General features: G+C 46.1%; 1 protein-coding gene across 1 annotated transcript; it reads right to left on the bottom strand.

Moving 5' to 3' along the window:
• Positions 1-120: 120 nt before the first annotated feature.
• LOC139219684 (Na(+)/H(+) exchange regulatory cofactor NHE-RF1-like) lies at positions 121-18,021 on the bottom strand. The gene is made up of 6 exons (XM_070851617.1): positions 17,507-18,021; positions 5,674-5,844; positions 3,570-3,723; positions 3,436-3,479; positions 1,423-1,530; positions 121-1,020 (listed from the first exon to the last, which is right to left on the bottom strand). Exons 1-6 carry the CDS (start codon positions 17,969-17,971, stop codon positions 871-873), a joined length of 1,092 nt encoding a protein of 363 aa, XP_070707718.1. The 5' UTR covers positions 17,972-18,021; the 3' UTR covers positions 121-870.
• Positions 18,022-19,690: the final 1,669 nt, after the last annotated feature.

Below are 19,690 nucleotides of genomic sequence, written 5' to 3'. Positions count from 1 at the left end.
ATATTTGTCCAAACTCAATATGTTTCTGGAGCATCAGAACATGATAAAAGTCTGAGCTGCAGTCGTTCCTGTGAGCAGAATCAACACAGCTTCATTTCTGTCACGTCAGTCCAAATAACATTTCCTCTTAAATCATTTATTCATGTATGTACAAATCTTATCAAGAGCAACATGTAAAAACAGCCTGATTTCCTTGAATCATACATTGCGATAACTGGAACAGGACGTGGAGAATTGTTTCCAGTAAGGCTACCAGAGCTTTCATCATTCTTAAAACTAAAGTCCCTTCAAGCATCTTGACGCTTCAGCGCGCGGGTGGAGTTCACACGCTGTCCCAGCAGGAAAACTGATTGTCGTGGAATGGTTATAGTGGCGACGAGGGCCCTGGAGGGTTAATTAGCATTGTTCATTCACAGACACCGGCTAGAAAAAAAAAAAAAGGATTTTCTTTCATTCTAGTTGCTGATTGCAGACGTCAAAATTTAACATTCATTTAGACTGTAGATTTGAAAAATCTGCCTTTTTTTATCCCTATGCCCCATTATTCCTCACATGGTCCTCCTCATATGAGGAACTGCACGTTACCATTCTTCTCTTTTTTAAACATTCTTCTTCATATATTAACATTCATTCCTGTGTATGACGTCGACATTTCAGCCGTCATTAAAACATGTAAGCAAAGTGGCAAAAACCCTAAATTAAAACAAATAAAATCATCATATAACACTGTTTAACGTGGGAGTTTAAAACGGCGTCTGTCATACACAGCGTGACAACATAACAACTAAATCCAGAGAGCAGACGCCGGGCAGACGGGTCTGAAGGAGGCGGACCTGATGAGGATGATGATGCTGATGGTGATGACGGTGTTTATAAGTTGCTGAACAGTTCGTTCCTCTTGCTCCAGTCCATGGTGGGGGCTTTCTTGGCGGCTCGTTTCTGATGGGCTCTCTCTTTGGCCTGGGCCAGCGACAGGCCCAGACCCAGGCTGTCAGCTGCGGGGGCCGGGGCCCTCTCAACCTGCAGGTACACACAGATGTCAGCGGCGGTGTGACAGAGCTCCACGTGCTCACCTGCTGCCCATTTATCAGGTATCAGGAAAGCATCTTTGAATCTGAAGCCACGGCAACAAGCTTCTTTGGGATTTCTGTCTGTTTGTACTTTTATTTTCTTTCATATATTTTTTTAAATCATATTTATCATCTTCATTTATTTTGTTTTGTTTTTCATGTGGCTCTAATAAATTGTAAAGCATTTTGCATTGTTCTGTGTCTATAATAAACATAAATGAAGCAGAAGTTGCATCATTACTGGCCAGAAGCTGAGCTGACGGGTTTCCCTCCAACTTAGAAATATTTTATGAACTTTAGCTGTGGACTCTGAGTGTGTCCCATGAAGTGAACATGTGGCTGCACACAGTACCTCTGGAGGGGTGGGGCTGCTGGGTGCCGCCGGCAGGGAGGCGTTGGAGGAGGCACTGGAGACCGACGAGCTCACAGACACTTTGGGCTTCACCTCTGCTGCTGCTGCCTGCCACACGAAACAAGCGCCACATTATTCACTCCGGCTGAGATTTAAGGGTCAGGACAGTGGCACTGTTTCTGCAAACAACTGCTACTGTCGAATGTGGACTGTCTGCATGGTGACTGTTCGGGTGTTGTCCAGCAGGGGGCAGTAGAGCCCCACTGTGGGGGAGGCTGACGTGCAGCTTTAATCATATTCTCATCACTCACTTATTAAAGCCGAGGCTCAGTGTCAGCGCTAATCTGTGTGCAGGATGGAAAACTGGCTGAGATATTAACAAGCAGACAGAAAAAAACAACACACACACACACACACACACACACACACACACAGCTCGCTGTGCTGCCTGACCCTGTGTGAGTCACTGTCACACTCACATGTATGAATGAAATTGGCATGCGATTCATAAGCAGCTGCTCTTCTAAAAATAAACTTCTGTAAGTGGCTTTGGACAAACACGACAATATGCTGCATAGTAGAAGCATTTAGCACACACACACACACACACACACACACACACACACACACACACACACACACACACACACACACACACACACACACACACACACACACACACACACACACACACACACACACACACACACACACACACGGCCGCTCCATTTTCATTCAGATGCTCCTCTGTCTGGACTTTGTGTTTCTGCCGATGCAGCTGAAACACCTCTTCAGATTCGGACTCTCTTCGTCCAGGAGTATTTCATGTACATAGTTGGGCCTGAGCGGCTCTTTATTACTACTTTTGTGTATCCTGTAATCAGCTCGTTTCTGAACAGCTGCAGCACACACACACACACACACACACACACACACACACACACACACACACACATATCTGAGGTCAAAGGTCGCTGAGCGTTTACTACCCAGCGCTGCGTTATGTAACCGCTGGTGAATGAGTGATTGTTCCACAAATACAATCTGCCTGCATGTGAGAGTATGTGAACAGCGCTCGTTAGTCATCTCATTAGCATAATCCCCCAACTCGCCCTGAGAGTTAAAGCCACTTCAATCCCATGATCCTCCGGGGCGCACAGGGAGAGAGGAGAGAGGGGGTGGGGGGGTGGGGGGAGGCACCGGTGAGCTCTTGTTGCCATAGTGAAGGGGTTAGCCACAACGTCACCAGAGGGCCAATCCACTCTGTGAGTGTGAGTGTGTGTGTGAGTGTGAGTGTGAGTGTGAGTGTGAGAGAGAGTGTGTGTGTGTGTGTGTGTGAGAGAGAGTGTGTGCGTGTGTGTGTGAGAGAGAGTGTGTGTGAGAGAGAGTGTGTGTGAGTGTGTGTGTGTGTGTGAGTGTGTGTGTGAGAGAGAGAGAGAGGAGGTGCAGAGTGTTTACTTGTGATAAACTCGCCCTGCTCTGCTGTGAATGTCACACCAACACACAGGGCTAATAGTGGCTGTTAATTAAAGGGGCATTCCACTAGTTTTATACATCAACATAATGAGAAGTGCTACTAGTGTGTGTGGGGGGTGGGGGGGGGGGGTGCACACCTGACGATGTCATCAGGATTAACACATTTACAGCACTGCTTATCCAAAACACGGTTACTTACTAGGCAGTGAGAGTATAAGGTATAAGACACTGTTGAGTTGCATTATGGGAAATGTAGGACCAGGGTTTTGACCCATATTAGGGACTACAAGTCATGATCTCTCTACTATACAGATTTAAAACATGTCACCCAGCCCCAGTTTACAGGTGAAAACACTTTGCAGGCTTCCACCAGCAGCAGCCCTCCAAACTGTCAGCAGTCAGACGGTGTTTACAGTTTTACAGGGCGGTCCTGACAGGAAACATGTGAACTGAACTCCTAATCTGCTACCAGGAAGGTCCGGAAAGGATCAGCACGGCTTTTCCAGGCCACTGTAACAGTGTGTGTGTGGTCCTCACCTCGTCCTCTGATGCTCTCTCTGATGGTGGCTCGGGCAGAGGTCCTACAGGTGAACAGAGGACAGCCATATTCATATTCACTATAGCATCATCACATATAGCATCATGTTCTTCACACAGAATGCACGTCGTACCGGTGACGTGTTCCTCGGTGGGCAGGACGTCGCACTTCTTGAAGAATTCTTCGGTCTCAACGTCGACCACCAGCAGCCTGGTCTCATCTCCCCCTGCTTTGATGGCCGCCACCACCTCCGAGTGCTGCATGCCAGCCACCGACACACCGTTCACCTGAGAGAGGAGCACATCCAGAGCGGTCACGGGTACACGGTTATTGCACTTTACATGCAGACCGATTTGAAAGGACATGAATCAATCCATTTTAAATACAAAACAAAATGTGCTATCAATCTTCTCAATTATTGGTTTAATCAGTGGATTTCCAGTAAACTGTGATCATAGGTTCCTCTAGCTTAAGGAGACGTCTTTAAACAAGCTGTTGTGTCCAAACTAAAGTCCAGTGATTCAATTTACAAAACATTACGAAACAGAACAGCAGCTAATCCTCCATTTCAGGAGCTTTTGCTTGACACGTGACTTTGAATGATTAACTGAATAGTAAAACAGTTTTCTAAGTTAATTATTTATACACCTTATTGTTCTTCAGAGATTAACTCTCACAGCTGAGGCTGCCATGAAGGTTGTTGTGTGACCAGACAAGCGTTACCGGACATTTCCATTCTAGTTTCACGAATGTCAGAAAGATGCACTGAACTGTCAGCGGGCCACTTTTACCTGATGCACTTCGTTTATTCACTGATAAAATCATCTGGCCGTCCAGTCCAACGGCTACAGGTTACAAACCGGCTCTGAAGCTCCTACAAACAAACTGGACTGATCAGTCCTGCTAAGCCACCCTGACGATTTAAAACCAGTGACAGTACGGACAGTATAGGAATAAAAACTGGAAACAATAGCTGCAGTACATATACTAATCTATATATCTATATCTATATAGATATAGATATAGATATATATATATATAGAGAGAGAGAGAGAAATATAAATATAAATAATCAAACACAAATTAACTCCATCAAAAATAAATCACTATGCAAATAATGATGATAAAATAACATTTAATAGTAATTATTGATGAGTTATTGGTTCATTTATATATTTAACTATTAATTCATATGATTATTCATTATATTCATCATATTAATGTCTTAATTCAATACTGGACACTTTGGCTCTCCATAGCAGGGGGCAATGCATTCCTTTATTATTTCAGCATGTATTTAAATGGTTGGTTTTTTAATCTAAGAAAAGGTGTAGATGCCAGTTTTGTACCTGGCAGAGGAGAAATGGTTCCAGTGGTGGAAAATGTTTGGTAACGCTGTTATTACAGGGCGTGGTATACAAGCACTCTCCCAGAGTTGGAACTAATCAAGCATCCAGGGAGAGCAGTCACTGAGGAATGCCTGTGGGAGGAAGATCCGAGCGGGGGGGGGGGGGGGACCATCAGGAATCCCGGTCCGAGCAGCTCCCACGCTGCCTGTGAACGGCGAACAGGTGGTACAGAACGCTCCGCTGCAGGAGCCCCCTCTGACCGACTCCCTCCCTGCCCTCCACATGAAATTCGTTAAATTCCCCAGATTCCCTTTTCCCCAAACTCCCCCTTTAAACCCCCCACATGTTTAAAGCCCCTGTCTCGATGTGAATGCAGAATGTACAGTTGTGCTGTTACTTCATTTGCTTCACCCCCCCCACCCCTCCCCCCCTTCTCTGCTGCATGTGAGAGGCCCTGCAAACTGTTGGAGCAGCCTGTAATTCAGCCCACAGACACAGTAAGTGGATTAACTCTGACCCTGCCATGTTGAACATGGCCAGGAGGCCTGCTCCTCACACACACACACACACACACACACACACACAGTGAGGGAGAAAATGCTGCTTTCTGCTTCAAACACACACAGTAAAAAACACACACACACACACACAAAAACAGAGGAACACATGGGTGAAGCCACCCGCACACACATCGCCCATCTAATAATAACCTAAAGACTCCTGGGGTTTTAGCTTCTCGTTTGCCAACTGATGTAATAGGATTACAGCTGATACACGTACAAACTGAATAAAACACACACACACACCATCAGGCAAAACTCTCACCGATGCGTAAGAATATGAAAAGTGTGTGTGTGTGTGTGTGTGTGTGTGAGTGAGTGAGCGTACCTGTAAGATCTTGTCCTGTGGCCTGAGGCCCGCTCTATCTGCTGGGGAGTCTTCATCCACAGCTCGGATGAACTGGCCTGGTTTGGACTTCTCGCTGTGCAGGTTGAAGCCGTAGCCGCTGGATCCCTTCTTCAGGTGGCAGAGCCGAGGCCGCGGCCCGCCTCGCTCCTCCTGCACGCCGACCGGAGAAAAACCGACAGCTCGTGACTAATATCTTAATAATGTCTCTCTGTGAATAACATACAGTGTCATCTCCCGTGTCCCACCAGCTGCAGTGGACTAAAACATCTATGAGAGAATAAAAGAATAACGTAAATATTATGAATAAAAAAGGAAAAAAACAATATTACAGCACAGGTACTAAATCAAGAGGTGACAAGTGAAGAGATGGAGTGTAAATCAAAGTACAATCATGTCATAATTTAAAAAAAGATTTACTTTATCTCATAACTTTGACCTGAAGTCAAAACGTGGACTAAATATCTCTACAGTGTCTCTAACGAAGAACCGATGCTGAATTTAGCATCTTTTCATGCATGTTTTGCCCGACAGTCATTCAGTGCTGAGGCTTCGGCTTGGAAATTCTATTATTGGAAAAAAAAAAGTATAAAACCTCTCTAGTTGTTTTTAACACGTCTGTAAAGATGTTTAAATGAATCAGAGATCTCTCCCAGGTCGGACTCACGTCAGTCTGAGATTCCACATCACGACGGTCGTTACACGTATGTTGTAAATCACAAGGCGTGAGCGTCATGTAACTTCTCTATTGACATACACATGACGCTCATTGGGACGCATGACACATGGGGGTCAGCCGACATTAGCGGGTCTCTGCTCTCTCACATGGGGGGGGGATCCTGCTGTGGCCTGAGCTTAATGGAGTGTCTAATCCCATGTGTGTGTGTGTGTGTGTGTGTGTGAGGGACCTGTGTATTCCTTTAACCAGTTACTACTGAAATCACACATGCAGTTAGATCTTTATAGTGGGATCTGGGAATGATTGTTGAAAGGTCTCCTATCACAAAAAGCTCCATAAAAGGTGTTCGCAATTGTCCCGAGTGGCGTGGCTGCCAACCGTCCTTTGGCCGCACACAATCAAGGTCATCAGTGACCGAACCGAAGAGCCTGGCTCTACTAAACACTGTTACGTCCTTACGAGACAAGTCTGAATATTCAGTCATTTAATAAGTCAAATACTTTAAAAGTCTTTGGACTCGCTTAACTTTTTTTGTTTTGTTTTGTTTTGAGCTCATAGCTTCATGTTGTTCTTCTCTTGGTGGACTTTGGCTGCCGTGCCCATGTGAGAGACCACAGCCGGTCCTTTTAAAGACAGCGGTGACAGCAGTGAACACCTGAGGCTCCCCCACCCACCTGTTGTGCTTCCATCACCTGATATAACCGCAGCTATCTACGCCACATCCTCGGCTATCAGCGGCTATCTGGAAGTGATTCCCTGCCAAGCGGCCATTTCGGATCGACCTGTGCAACCTCAGCATTCATGCCCTGAGGACGGGCGCGTACCCCCCCCACCCCCCCACCCTTGTCAGCGATGGATTATGCATTGATCCAAGGGTTTGTATGAAATCAGGCTGGTTGAAACGTTGTGAATGAGTTGAGGTGGGGGGGGGGGGGCAGAGCCCACATAACTAGTGGCTGTTAGTGAAGATGATAAGGACGATAACAGGTGAGGCGCAAAGTCCACAACTGGAATGCTGTCCGCTACAATTAGCTCTTCTTACACCTTCACCCATACCTACAAATATCTACCTTCTGCTCCCTGACTTCAGCCCTTCAGGCGCCTCCCTCCCCCTGCTTTCACCAACATTGTCTCCAGCAACAACACTCTGCTCACTCTCTGATGTTTGCTGCTGAGCAAGTAGTTTACAGACAGACAAACTAGCGAGTAGCTGCTGAACACAGTGGAGCATTTAGCTAAAGAGCCAGCCAGGAACAAGCTCCAAATAATCCCTTCACTGCACCACAGGACAGGGCAGAATCCAGTGGTGGAGCAGGGCTGACTACAGACACACTGGCTTTGACCATGTGTGCAATATGAAGAGGACCCACAGGACACAGGTGCCTCCTTTTCTTGCCATCTTTCGCCATCACCAGCATCTCTTAATCATAACACGAGTACTTCAAGTGACATTTGAGCACTACGCTCTGATCTCAAGGCCTCCCGCACCCCCCCCAACGTCTTTCTGAGTGTGCACAGGAAAACCACAGTATCAGCAGCGCTGTGCGCAGCACAACAGTGCTGTGACAGCAAGTGGTGTGTGATAATGACACTGCTGGGTAAAGTCCAGCAGAGAGCCTCTCTCTCCCACAGGCTGGGGCTGATACAATCTACAACGTTTGCTGCTAATGCAACTCTACCGGGGAGATAAACATCGGGGTAGACATGTCCGCACACCTCCCACAGGACATTTCTCTGCAGCGTGTGTGCAAGTGGGCGACACGACACCTTAATGATCCCTGCAGCAGTGCAGAATTCGGTTTCTCACACCAATTACAGGTAATGCACCGCAGTGTACGCGGCGTCTCCTCCTCCAGATGCTGCTGGAGAGTTTTCTCCAGTGGAACACGCCACATCTATGTACACCGTCTGTGTGAAATCCCACGACAGCCAAACCAACACTCAGTGCATCCTGCTAACAAGTCATGTTTGTGCATCCCAGCCTCAGATATCTCCTCCCTCTGTGCCACTGGAGCTCCACTGGACAAAAACTAGATGGAACGTTTGACGCGGCAAAGAGAAGCTGGTACGTCTCAGCCCTAAACAGTCCGACAGGACTGGATCTGAAACAAACAACGAAACCAAAAGCAAGCGTAACACTGCTGAGCTAACAGTTGAATGGACTGGTGTTCTGGCTGCTGTGGAAGATGGAGATCGATCACTGTGCTACTGCACGCTCCCAACAGTATGTGTGTGTGCGATGTGGTCTGGCATCTGTGGTATAATATTTATTTGCCCATATACACTTTGAATATAATTCAATTTTGAACTAAATTAAGCCGGCTGCAGGGCCAGAGGAGTCTCTAGACACACATCTATGGTGAAAAGACATTAAAAGACATTAAAATATGTCCCTTTTAATATCGATCTGCTGCTGAAAATAGTCCACACTAAATGCACCGTTTGTTGCAGCTTAAGAAACATTTCCGAAAATCACAGCAGCCTGCCGTTTCAGGAAATTACCGAGTCTGAACGTCACAGACGGGGCGGGGAAGTCCCAAAGTGTCGAGAGGTGGAGAAGCACATTGCTGCTTCTGATCTTTTTAAGATATTTGTTGAGGGTGTAAAAAGCTGCCTTGTCCTCTAAACTTTATACGGGACCGACAAGCAATGATCACATTCCTGCGTGGGGCTAACCGAGGAGACACTAGCATGTGACAGTGGCAGCTACCTGAAAGATCTGACAGCGTGCCAAGACGTGGCAGCGGCGAATGCGTCACAGACAAAAACAACAGCCGTCTACGACAACAGAGCAGCGTGTGCGGCCTGCGGGGGATCCGGCACAGAGGAACCAGAAAATGCAGTTTGTGTTGCAGAGATCTGGCTGCAGGCTCAGTGGATCCCACTGAGAAGTAACATCTGCTTCGTGATCCACCGCACGCAGCCACAGTGTGAATGCAGGATTAGCCTAGTTTGAGTGTGATGTGCACAAGAGGTAGCAGTCAGTCATTGTAAACATTCTCCAAGCCTGTAGAATTAAAGGTTAATGGTTTTACAGTTCGCCGTGGTTAAGCATCAGATCCTGTGCTGTCTCATAAAGAGGGCCGCAGACCTTGAACTTGAGGGTGAAACACCGGAGAATGTGTGATAGAGCTATGTGTGGGCACAGTGACAACAGTCCATCTGGCCAATAAAGCTGTTAAAAAAAACATAAAGCCGTTTCTGGTGAAGCGTCCTTACAGGGTTGTCCAGAGAGCTGCCCATGGTGTGAAGCCCCCTCTCACACCAGCCTCTTAGAAATCATCAGCTCTAAAAGAGTCCAGGGACTGCTGCAATTTCGCAGCTCACCTCAACAGTGAGAGTTGTGCAATGGACTTTACCAGTTCCTCCCTGAGTCTAAGAGTCTAAGAGTCTAAGAGTCTAAGAGTCTGTACAACTGCGGCTGGTTGTTGCACCTCGGTATGTTTTTTGTTAAATGTGTCCGTAACGCTGAGTCAAGTGTGAACACTTAACGTGGAATATCTTTTTTCAGTCCATTTTTCACTTCATTTATTTTAGAAAAGGTTCTTGTAGGTCTGCTTGTATTTAGACCTCACTGGACGACTTGCGGTGAACTTTTGTTAAATGAACATAGGCACTGTCGCCTCACAGCGAGAAAGCTCCAGGTACAAATCCGCTGGCCGGCAGGTTTGTGGTTTGGACCTTAACCCTTTCTGTGAGTTTGCATGTTCTCCCCGCACTTGCCTGGGTTTTCTCTGGGGCCTCTGGCTTCCTCCCACAGTCAAACACAATGCAGGTTATCTGGAGACTCTAAAGTGTGAGCGTGAGTGGTCGCCTGTCTGTGTGTCGGCCCTGTGATTGGCTGGCGACCAGTTCAAGGTGCACCCCGCCTCTCGTCCAATGGATTGGTTCTAGCCCCCCACCCCCCACCCCCACAACCCTGACGGATAAGCGGTATAGATAATGGATGGGTGGATGTTTATATTGTTAAAAGCATGGCGTAAAAAAAGTGCCATTTTGGTATTTGTGCAGAAAAAAAAAAAAGATTGTGCTCGTCGATTAATCTTATATTGATTTATCGCCAATGTAATATATCATTTGTGATGAAGACCATGAGACGGTGGTGGCTGAAAACTCTCATAAAGCTGGTAGGTGGACTCAGAGGTGGAAGCGGGTCGTCCATCAATCGGCAGATCTGTGGTTTGATCCTCCAAGTCCACACGTCTAACACGTCCTCGGTGTGAATGTGTGTGAAACAGCAGTCTCCTCCAACTGAGCTTCCTCCTCTATGAATGAGGATGTAAAAACCGCACAGAGTAGTAGGAATGACTAGAGAGGCGCTATACAAATACAGACGGACCATTTACATATCCATCCACCGTCCAATAAATGCAAAATCTACAATACATTAAGTCTGGCAGCACAGGCTCTGCTGAACGACCCAAGTACTACAATCCATCACTTGCTGTAGTAACATAAAGGCTGTGAGGATAACTGAGAAAACTAAGTGTAAGTGCACTGTATGACGTTGGTGCGTTGATAGATCACACTGTGTAAAGCTGTACTGCGTGTTCGGCCGTAGGATGACCGGCTGAGCGCTCGGGCTGATGAACACGCCAACATTTACCTTCATGTTCATTACTCGAGGAGACGAAAATAAACAATGTAGCTTCGGCACTATAGCAACTCGCTGCAAGGACGGGAAGTGGTTTCCTCGCTGGCGCCACCCCAGCAGCTAACGAGCCATAAGCTGACAGAGGAACCTGCTGCGTGTGTGAAGCCTGTATGTTTCTATTGCGTGTGTGTGTGTGTGTGTGTAGTTACAGAAGTGGCCTCTACCACAAAATTTGAAACTGAAAAATGAGGTTAAGATTCATATGAGACCACCATCCCATCAAGGGTGTATTACAACCAGAGCAAAGCTGTTGTTAGAAGATACTACGAGGCAGCGCGTGACCACAAAAATGATCTTTTCTGTATAAAATAAAAAGCAAACATGAGAGAAAGTCTGGTGACAGAGGGGTTGGAACAGGGCAAAAGAGCCCCCAGGCTTTGTTAAGGTCATAGTGTCATCATGTTGACTGGTTAGCAAAGAAATACCACCTTAGTAACGTCCAGCTGAGTTATAGTTTAGCAAGCAGACATCAAGTGTTGGACATCAGCTGGACCACACGCGTCAAATCAGCTAAGTTAGCAAAGAAAGTGTTTTTCTCTGTGGGGCTGTCACTGTCACGTCAGTAAATAACAAACTAAAACCGTGTTATTTCACAGAAAGGTCTCCCAACTTCGCCGTTAGCCGTCGAGCTCCCCTCGGGGCCCACCAGCTCACATTTACGCCTCAGAGTGAACGTAAGACAACCGAGTCACAAATGATCTACTTCAACTGCCCACGTGTCACAACATATGGTTCTTTTATTTTCCCATGATCCTCCTCCTCCTGATCGCCATGCATACGATCATCCAGCCTGCTTGGTCACGCTGAATTCTCAATTTAGCAACTGCTGACTGAATAGAGTTGAAAGACGGCTGAGTCCACAGCTTGAGGACAAAGTCCTAAACACACACACACACTTATTGCACAGCTTTGTTGAATACTCGATCCTGATTGGTCAATTACGGCATTCTACAGTCTGTTATTTCTGTGTGGCAGACTGTCGCCATGGACACAGTTGACATGTCACATAGTATCTATGCGTTCAGAGTTTGAAAGGAGGAACGACTTCAAAGTCACTTTCCTAATTGCTTGCGCCAAATGTAATTATAATCCCCGTCATGCCAAAGACCTCGATTAAATCTTGATGGATCTGCTGGCTTTCATCGGACAGCTTGACTTCATGCTCCAGTCAAAGCCGAAGGGGCCAAAACGATCGGCTCCCGTCTTGTCAGTGTCAGAAGCCTGTCCTCGGTTAACCTCAAGTGGAAAATGCTGAAAATGAATGAATGGCTTCATGCTCTCTATTGCTAAGAATAAAGGACTGTAAGGAAAGCTCTGGGCAGCCGACGGGCTATTTTGTATCTGTGTGAGTGTTTATTTAGACTATGTCACTGAGAAAACAGTGAGGCAGGGAGGATTTCAGTCTGATGACGCCAGCAGCACTTTTATGGAGTTTGTTTTGGATGGCAGCCCATACAGAGAACCATCTAATGGAAACATTACATGGTTCTCTGCCCACAGGCAGTTTGTTCTTGGTAACAAAACTTTTAACTCAGCTGTTAAACACAAATTCTTAAAATGAGCGTACATTCCATTTCAGTCTTGTCAAAAGTATTGATGTTGGGAGTTTAAAGGGTCCAGTCATCAGCGTATCTGGGAATGTGTCCGCTAACTGAGACTGTCTGCATCGTACAAGCACAACTGACAGCCTCTCAGGCCCAACGTGGTGATAACAACAATAACTATGTGATCACGGCCGAGGGGTCTGATCGGCGTTCACTAACAAGACTTCCATTCGATCACCAGAGGGTTTATCAGCTCCACTTCCAGCAACGCCATGAAACCTCTGACTGTGATGCAATCACACACAGATTCACAACACAAACACAGTTAGATATGAAGAAACTGTATGCAATTGATTGTGATATTAATCAGCGATTCATCTATCAGAACTTTTATTTTAAAACCTGCATGGACAAGATGATGATCAAAGCACCGGGCAACTCCTCCGGCAGTAGGAGATCACATGGTACGCTCGAAAGCTCCAGACCAGCTACTAAGAGGACCTTGTGGGGTTTTTTTTGGTTTCAGTAAAATAACTGCTTGGTCTATTAAAAAAAAACCCTGGAGCGCACACTGGTGTCTTCAAAAATGTTTGTTTTACTTAACCATAAAAACTAAAACAATTCAATCGACTATGATATTAAACAGAGAAAAGCTCTTCTACACTGAATGGAACAAGTTATGTAAGTGCTACTCCCTAACCTACAGGTGTTACACCATAGCTACAGTCAGTCCGTCAGTCCGTCAATAGAATAAACTTAACGACTGCGGCCATGTTGTGTAACATGACAGTGATGTTGATTTACAGCATTCGCTGCTCTTGAAACAATAAAGAGGCAGATTAATTGTTCTTTCCCAGGCTTATATGAGCGGAGTGATAAGAGATGTTGTAAAACTCTGCAGAAAAAAAAAAAAAGATGATCCTTTGGAAGGGCGAGAGCTGCCTCGAGGCCTTCATCCCCGAGCGTGAGGGTCAAAGTCTCCTGGAACAGAAATGGCACCAAGGTTTTTATGTTTTGGCCGAGAGCTTCATTGTATTGAACCTCGCCTCGACCCTCTTAACACCCATTCATTCAGGATCCTATTATTTCATCATTTGTTTGACATTTTCACATCCACAAGTACAGAGCAAATCGCTGTTTAATCCCGTGGCCCCCTCTTGCCCACACCCACGCACACATATTCTCACTTCGCTCCGGCCCTATTGACAGTTTGTGTTAAGTGAGGGTGTAGGTATTTCAGGGTCAGCATGGCCTCCTTGTTGAGGCGTGAGAGTCCTCTCTCCTTTCCTCCCTGGCCCTGAAGCCTTTCTCCCCATGTAAACACAGTGGACAAAGCCTCTTTCTGCTGCTGGGGATCTCCATGGCGACCGGTAGACGGCCCTCGGCGTGGTGGAGGACCGAGCCGCTGGAGGCCAGGATGTTACCATAATATGATGACATTCTCCCTCAGTTCATGCTTTTATCTTCCAGGAAAAAAAAAAAAAAAAAAGCAATCTCCAAAGAATTAGATATCCAAGTCTTTGTTAGACCCTTCACCACGAGCATTTTGCTTAATCTAGTGTGAAGAAGGTTTGGTGACTGAGACCTGGACTGCAATACCAAGTCTAACCAAAGACAATCACGTGAAAGGAACTATTGTTTGAAGCGTAACGGCGATTGTGCTCGGAAGGGCCAGTTTCACGTCATCATTGGCCGGCCCGCTCAAGTGTATCCCACCGGGAGGCTGGTATCAGAGGCTAGTATCAGACCATCAGCCGGGCTCTGCCAAGTTTCCCATCAGGGAGGAATGTAGAAGGAGGTTTGCAGCATCCTAGCCTGCCAGCCTGGGTTTTTCACTCACTGGAGGTCAGAGTATTAGTGACAGGGCATGAGCCACCTACGTAGAACGAGACAGAAAACTAGACATCCCATTTGTAACAGCAGAACAGGGGCATGGCGTGCTTACACGTAGGAGATTCATACAGGTGTGAGCAGCCGTGGACTCAAGTCATACGACTTTGGATTCGAATCGTGCTCGGGTTTGTGAATCTGTCGGCAGTGGCCGATTGTGTCGGGAAAGGTGTGAAGTGCACATTAGCACACACACAACAGATGATATCTCAGATGATCACATTCAGATTTTAAGACTGCGGGTCTGTATGCTGTGGTCAACAGAAAGAATGGACGGCAACATGCAAAACAATCTGCTAAAAAAACTTCCACACAAAAAGGTAGAGACTAACATTAGCCTGCTCTCAGCCTGACGTTACCTCCAAACGAAAAAAAAAAAAAAAAAGCCAAGGCAGAGGTGTGGAGCTCCTGGAGGTTTCTCTTTTCCCACTGGGTTTTTTGAGTTTGTCCTTCCCGAAGAAGGAGGGTCATAAAGGGCAGGTGATGCCTCGGACTGATCCACCGGACTGATCCACTGGCCTCATCGACTGCTGGACTCTTTATTAGATTGTTCGTTAGCTTACACTTGTTTATTTCAGTGAACTTTGTAAAGCACTATGAGACACTCTGTTGTGATATTGGGCTATACAAATAAAATAAAATTGAATTGAATTGAAAAATTGAATTGAAAAGCTGGTGTGGTGATGAAAACAAAATGTAATTAAGTTAAATCACTTGTCAGGAATTAATGGACTCCAATGTGTTTTGCAATCAAAATCTAAAGTGTTTCACAAAAACTCAGTTTCCCCCGGCAACGCCTGAGGGTCAGACTAATACATGGGTCAATCATTACCATCCTGTTAGATTCTTACACAATGGAGACGTTGTTTACTCCTCCAGTAAATCGGACTGATCACTGATACTTCTAGTGAGATATTTCTAGTTCCTCGGCTCACAGATCCCTTTGGCTCGGCTGTTAGCCAGAAAGCTAACGTTACGCTAGCAAGATTCAACGCAAATAACGCTGCGTACGGTTGGCGATCAGTAAATATGACGTCACGGTATGTTTAACAATGAGACTAGCTAGCTAACCAGATGTGCCACCGGATGGCGATGTGTGTGAGATGATCTCTTGTGCCGACTTCACCCTACAGCTACGGTTACTATGGCCAATCAGAATCGAGGATTCATCCAGACCGTGAAGCTTCTGCTCCACTGAACACGTGAAAACTTGGATTTGATAATATAATCATGATTTAAGTTATTAGTCAAACAAAAGTGCTGCAAAGAAGCGCATTAACGCTTCTCACTGCTGAGGCGGCTGTTATAGGTAACCACAGGCGGCGGGGGGGGGCAACATTTCAAGCAACTCTTTGCATCCGACACACTGAATGGTTGATCCAACTCCGTGGAGGCAGGTTTGAAATGGAAAAAAGGAGGACAACAGTAAAAGTCTTTTAAGTTATAGTTTCTCCAAAGCGTTTGTGTAGCAGCATCATCAACACATCTGCCTGAGCAGCATTACACAATAATAACACAATCACATGCATGGCCATCCCATAACCCATTAAACAATTAACCAAACAGTTATGAAAAGAACCATTCATCCCCCTAATGATAACCTCAGGATATCTAAGTATTTAGGACTTCCGTGCCTTCATGCTCCTCTGTGGCTGATCCCTGACTCTGACCTTCTGAGGAGGCCACGTCTAAAAATACCCAAGCACCCCATTATTTTTTTTGCAAAGTCTTAAACAAAAGCCACTTCCCACGTTCAGAGCTCCACACGGCTGAACACCCCCACAATGAGCCTATTTTGCATTGCAGTTACACAACATTTAAATTAGGGCCCAGACTTTGCACTGGCTTAAACAGTTACATGGGCCCTTAAAGCTTGCCATGCTGGTCGCCATCTCAAACAATAACCTTCCCAGGTTGTTTCATAACAGACAACAAAAGCCTGATCCTTCAAAGAGGCGGGATTATGGAAATCCACGAACAGAAACAACGTACTTCAGCTCCCAGACGGGGCGACTGAAGATGGTCGAGAAAAGCAGAAATTGTGATGCACCTGAAAGTGTAGACAGTCTAGGCGTGGCCGATAAAGGAACTACTTTTACCCCGTTATAACAATTGGTGGGCTTCTGAGGGTGCAGAGAAAGATGCTGCGTTTCACTGACATGCATCGATTGTGACAAAGCCTCTGGTCCAACAAGCCGAACCTGACGGGGGGAATTCAAGACAGCGAGCAGAGACGCTGACAGACATTTCTGTGACAAAGACTGTGTTGAGCAGGAACGAGTAGAGACCTGGCACCGCTCGCTGAGCCGTGTCACCTCTCTGTCTTAGCTTTTAGCCTCTCGCTGGCGCTGGGAGTCACTACTTAATAAGGGATCTGTTTCCACAGAACCTTTGCGGCTCACAGGCGGGGCTGGCCTCAGATCAGATGGGAAGATATAAACCTGCTAAGGCTGATGGATATGACAAGTTAGTCTGACTCATTATCGTGGAATGAAGTGCTTGCTGGTAAACTTTACACCGCGGTTTACGCTGATGCACAGTAACAGTGATAGAAACAGTGGTTCTGTCACGGTTCTAAGCTAGAACCTACATGTTCCACAGCTCTGGATGTTTGAGCGCTTTGTAAATAATAAAAAGTAAATAAAGTCTAGATTTAGTCAAAAAGTGTTTAAATGCTAGTAGAAAAAAAAATAATACATTGAAATAAATGCAAGTGCTGTGACATAAAGGAAAGTGCTCCTTGAGCTGAGGGGGTTTGACCCAAAGACAAAATAATAAAACTTATTCTGAAGTTTCTCAATTGATTTCCTGGACCTGTTACTATATTACAGTGATTACCACAAGACACAGTAACATGAGGGAGGGGTTCATCCACAGGGGCTGTTCTGCCAAGAGATGAACAGCTGACCTTTGACCCCACAGTCCTCAAGGTTTAGCTGAGAGGGGGTTTATATGAGGGTTAGTCATTATGGGAATAAAGTAATTTAAATATAATATAATATAATATAATGTAATGGGGGGGGGGGGGGGGGGGTCACTGTCCCTCACCTTGGAGCTGACACTCAGCCTCTCCGACCTCTCTGAGGAAGCATCCCCGTTCTCACGCGGGGCCGGGGTGCCCTCCCTCGGGGTGCCGTTGCTCTGAGAGTCCCCGCGGTCTGAGTCGCTGTCCCCGCCGGGCAGGGGAATCCCCTCCGTGGCGAATTCTTTCCGGCACTGCAGGTTGTGTTTCTTCAGCAGCTCAGCAGTGGCGGAGTCCACCACAACTAGCTCCAGAGCCCCGTCGGTGGCCCGTATCCGGGCCACCACCTGCTGGTGGCTCTCGCCCTCCACGCTCTCCCCGTTCACGAACGCCAGGCGGTCTCCCGCGAGAAGCCCCGCGGCGGAGGCGGGAGTGTCGGGCTCCACCAGCCGGATGAACTGCCCGGTCTTGCCCTTCTCCCCGTGCAGGTGGAACCCGTAGCCACCGGATCCTTTCTCCAGGACGCACAGTCGGGGTCGGAGGTCTGACATGCTGCCGCTCTTCTGACTGACTAAACGCTTTAACCTCACTTTAACCTCGAAGCCTTTCAAAGCAACAACCGTTCACACCGGTGACACCTGTTGCGCGCACTCACTTCGCCAGAGATCCACTTCCGCTGCCGAACAGCCTCAGTAAACTCTCCGCTGCTCAACTTTGGTTTTCACTCCTACCGCCCGCAGCACGGATCCTCCCCCGTCAGCTGCTCTGTTGCAATCTTCTTCTTCACATCCAATCCGGCGGCGTCCCGTCCTCAGCGGAGGGTCGGACCTGCGTCAAGCTCACACGCACTAACATTTACACCTTTCCGCGGACTTTCACAATAAAAGCCGATGCTATTTACGCTGCGCCGCACCTGTTCAGATTTCAGGAGCAATGGGGACTGTAGCGACCTTTGGGGGCACCGATCGGGGTTTGCATCTTTTTTGTCTGAGAGTCTGGGCATCCAAACTATAGTTTAGAGTTGGAAGTTGTTGAGAATGTGAGGAAATTAATAATAAAAAAACATATATATGAGTTGCTTCTACTTTAGTTGTTTGTGGTGTTACAGGGTGTGATTTGTTGCTACAGATGAGACTCTCCTTGCAGACTAATGTTCTCAGTCATGACTAACTATCATCTTTTTAACAGCTTTCAGCGGCCATAAATAAATCACTTTTCATGCCTTTTACATATCTATTAAACAGTGATACCACATCTTATTACATGGTGTCCAAAAAAGGTTGAAAACAAAAGTGAATTCACATTAAAAGCTGCAATGTTCGTGCTTTTATTTTGAAGGCCACACCTTTAAATAAGAAGCGTTGTCTCTATTTATTCCCGTGAGCTTCATCACTACACAGCTTCTCCACACACCAAATGTTGACACGTTGAAAGTATAAAACCATCATGTAGTGGGAGACTTCACATAAAGTGTTCTCACTTAAAAATACTTTTATTTCTTATGCAGCATACAACACATCAAAGACAACTTTTGGCAGCGTGTGACAACAACTGTTCAGTATGTACAAGGTCTGGTGGCCATAATCTGAATAATCTGACATCATAAAGTGTGTCAGACCTGATCTGGCCAAACAATGAGTAACCAATCTGAAATATTTGCAGAAGAGCATTGCATACTGTTCATACATTTACTTGTGTTATAGTAAAAACCTGAACATGGAGCTGTAGTTCTGACATCATTAGTTCCTTAAAGCTGCACTGATCAATAGTTCTATATCAGAAATGGGTCAACGGACTATGTGTAATGTAGAATAGTAACAAACCCACAAAAAGTCACCACCCAGCTCTGACATTTACTGCAGCTTTTTTTAGTCCGAGAAAAACAGCAAGCTGTTGAACAAAGTGCAGCATTTAGTAGGTACAGAGCCAAGTATATGGCGCAACCAGAAAATAATCAATGAATGCAGCTTTAATGTGTTGATGTGCAGATACCTAAAAACTAGGTGCCGTATTTCAAAACAAGATTCAACCCTGAGCGGTGAGTTAAAATCTGAAGAGAAATTGCTGATCATTTATTCATATTTTAAAGCTAAATCTCGATACAAATAGAAACAGAATTGATTATGATCTGGAGGCACTGCACACAGAGTTGATACATGCAATTCAGCAGCATGCATCTGAGCTTTAAAGTCCATATTTGGCCATAAAAGCAAACTATTGTTTTCTTGGGAGGACGATAATGCAGCGAAAATGTCCAAAACATTTTTCAA

Source organism: Pempheris klunzingeri, chromosome 20 (assembly GCF_042242105.1).
Source record: "Pempheris klunzingeri isolate RE-2024b chromosome 20, fPemKlu1.hap1, whole genome shotgun sequence".
Lineage (NCBI taxonomy): Eukaryota > Metazoa > Chordata > Actinopteri > Acropomatiformes > Pempheridae > Pempheris > Pempheris klunzingeri.
Note: the sequence above shows the minus strand (reverse complement) of the source record. Positions and strands in the feature narration are given on the sequence as shown.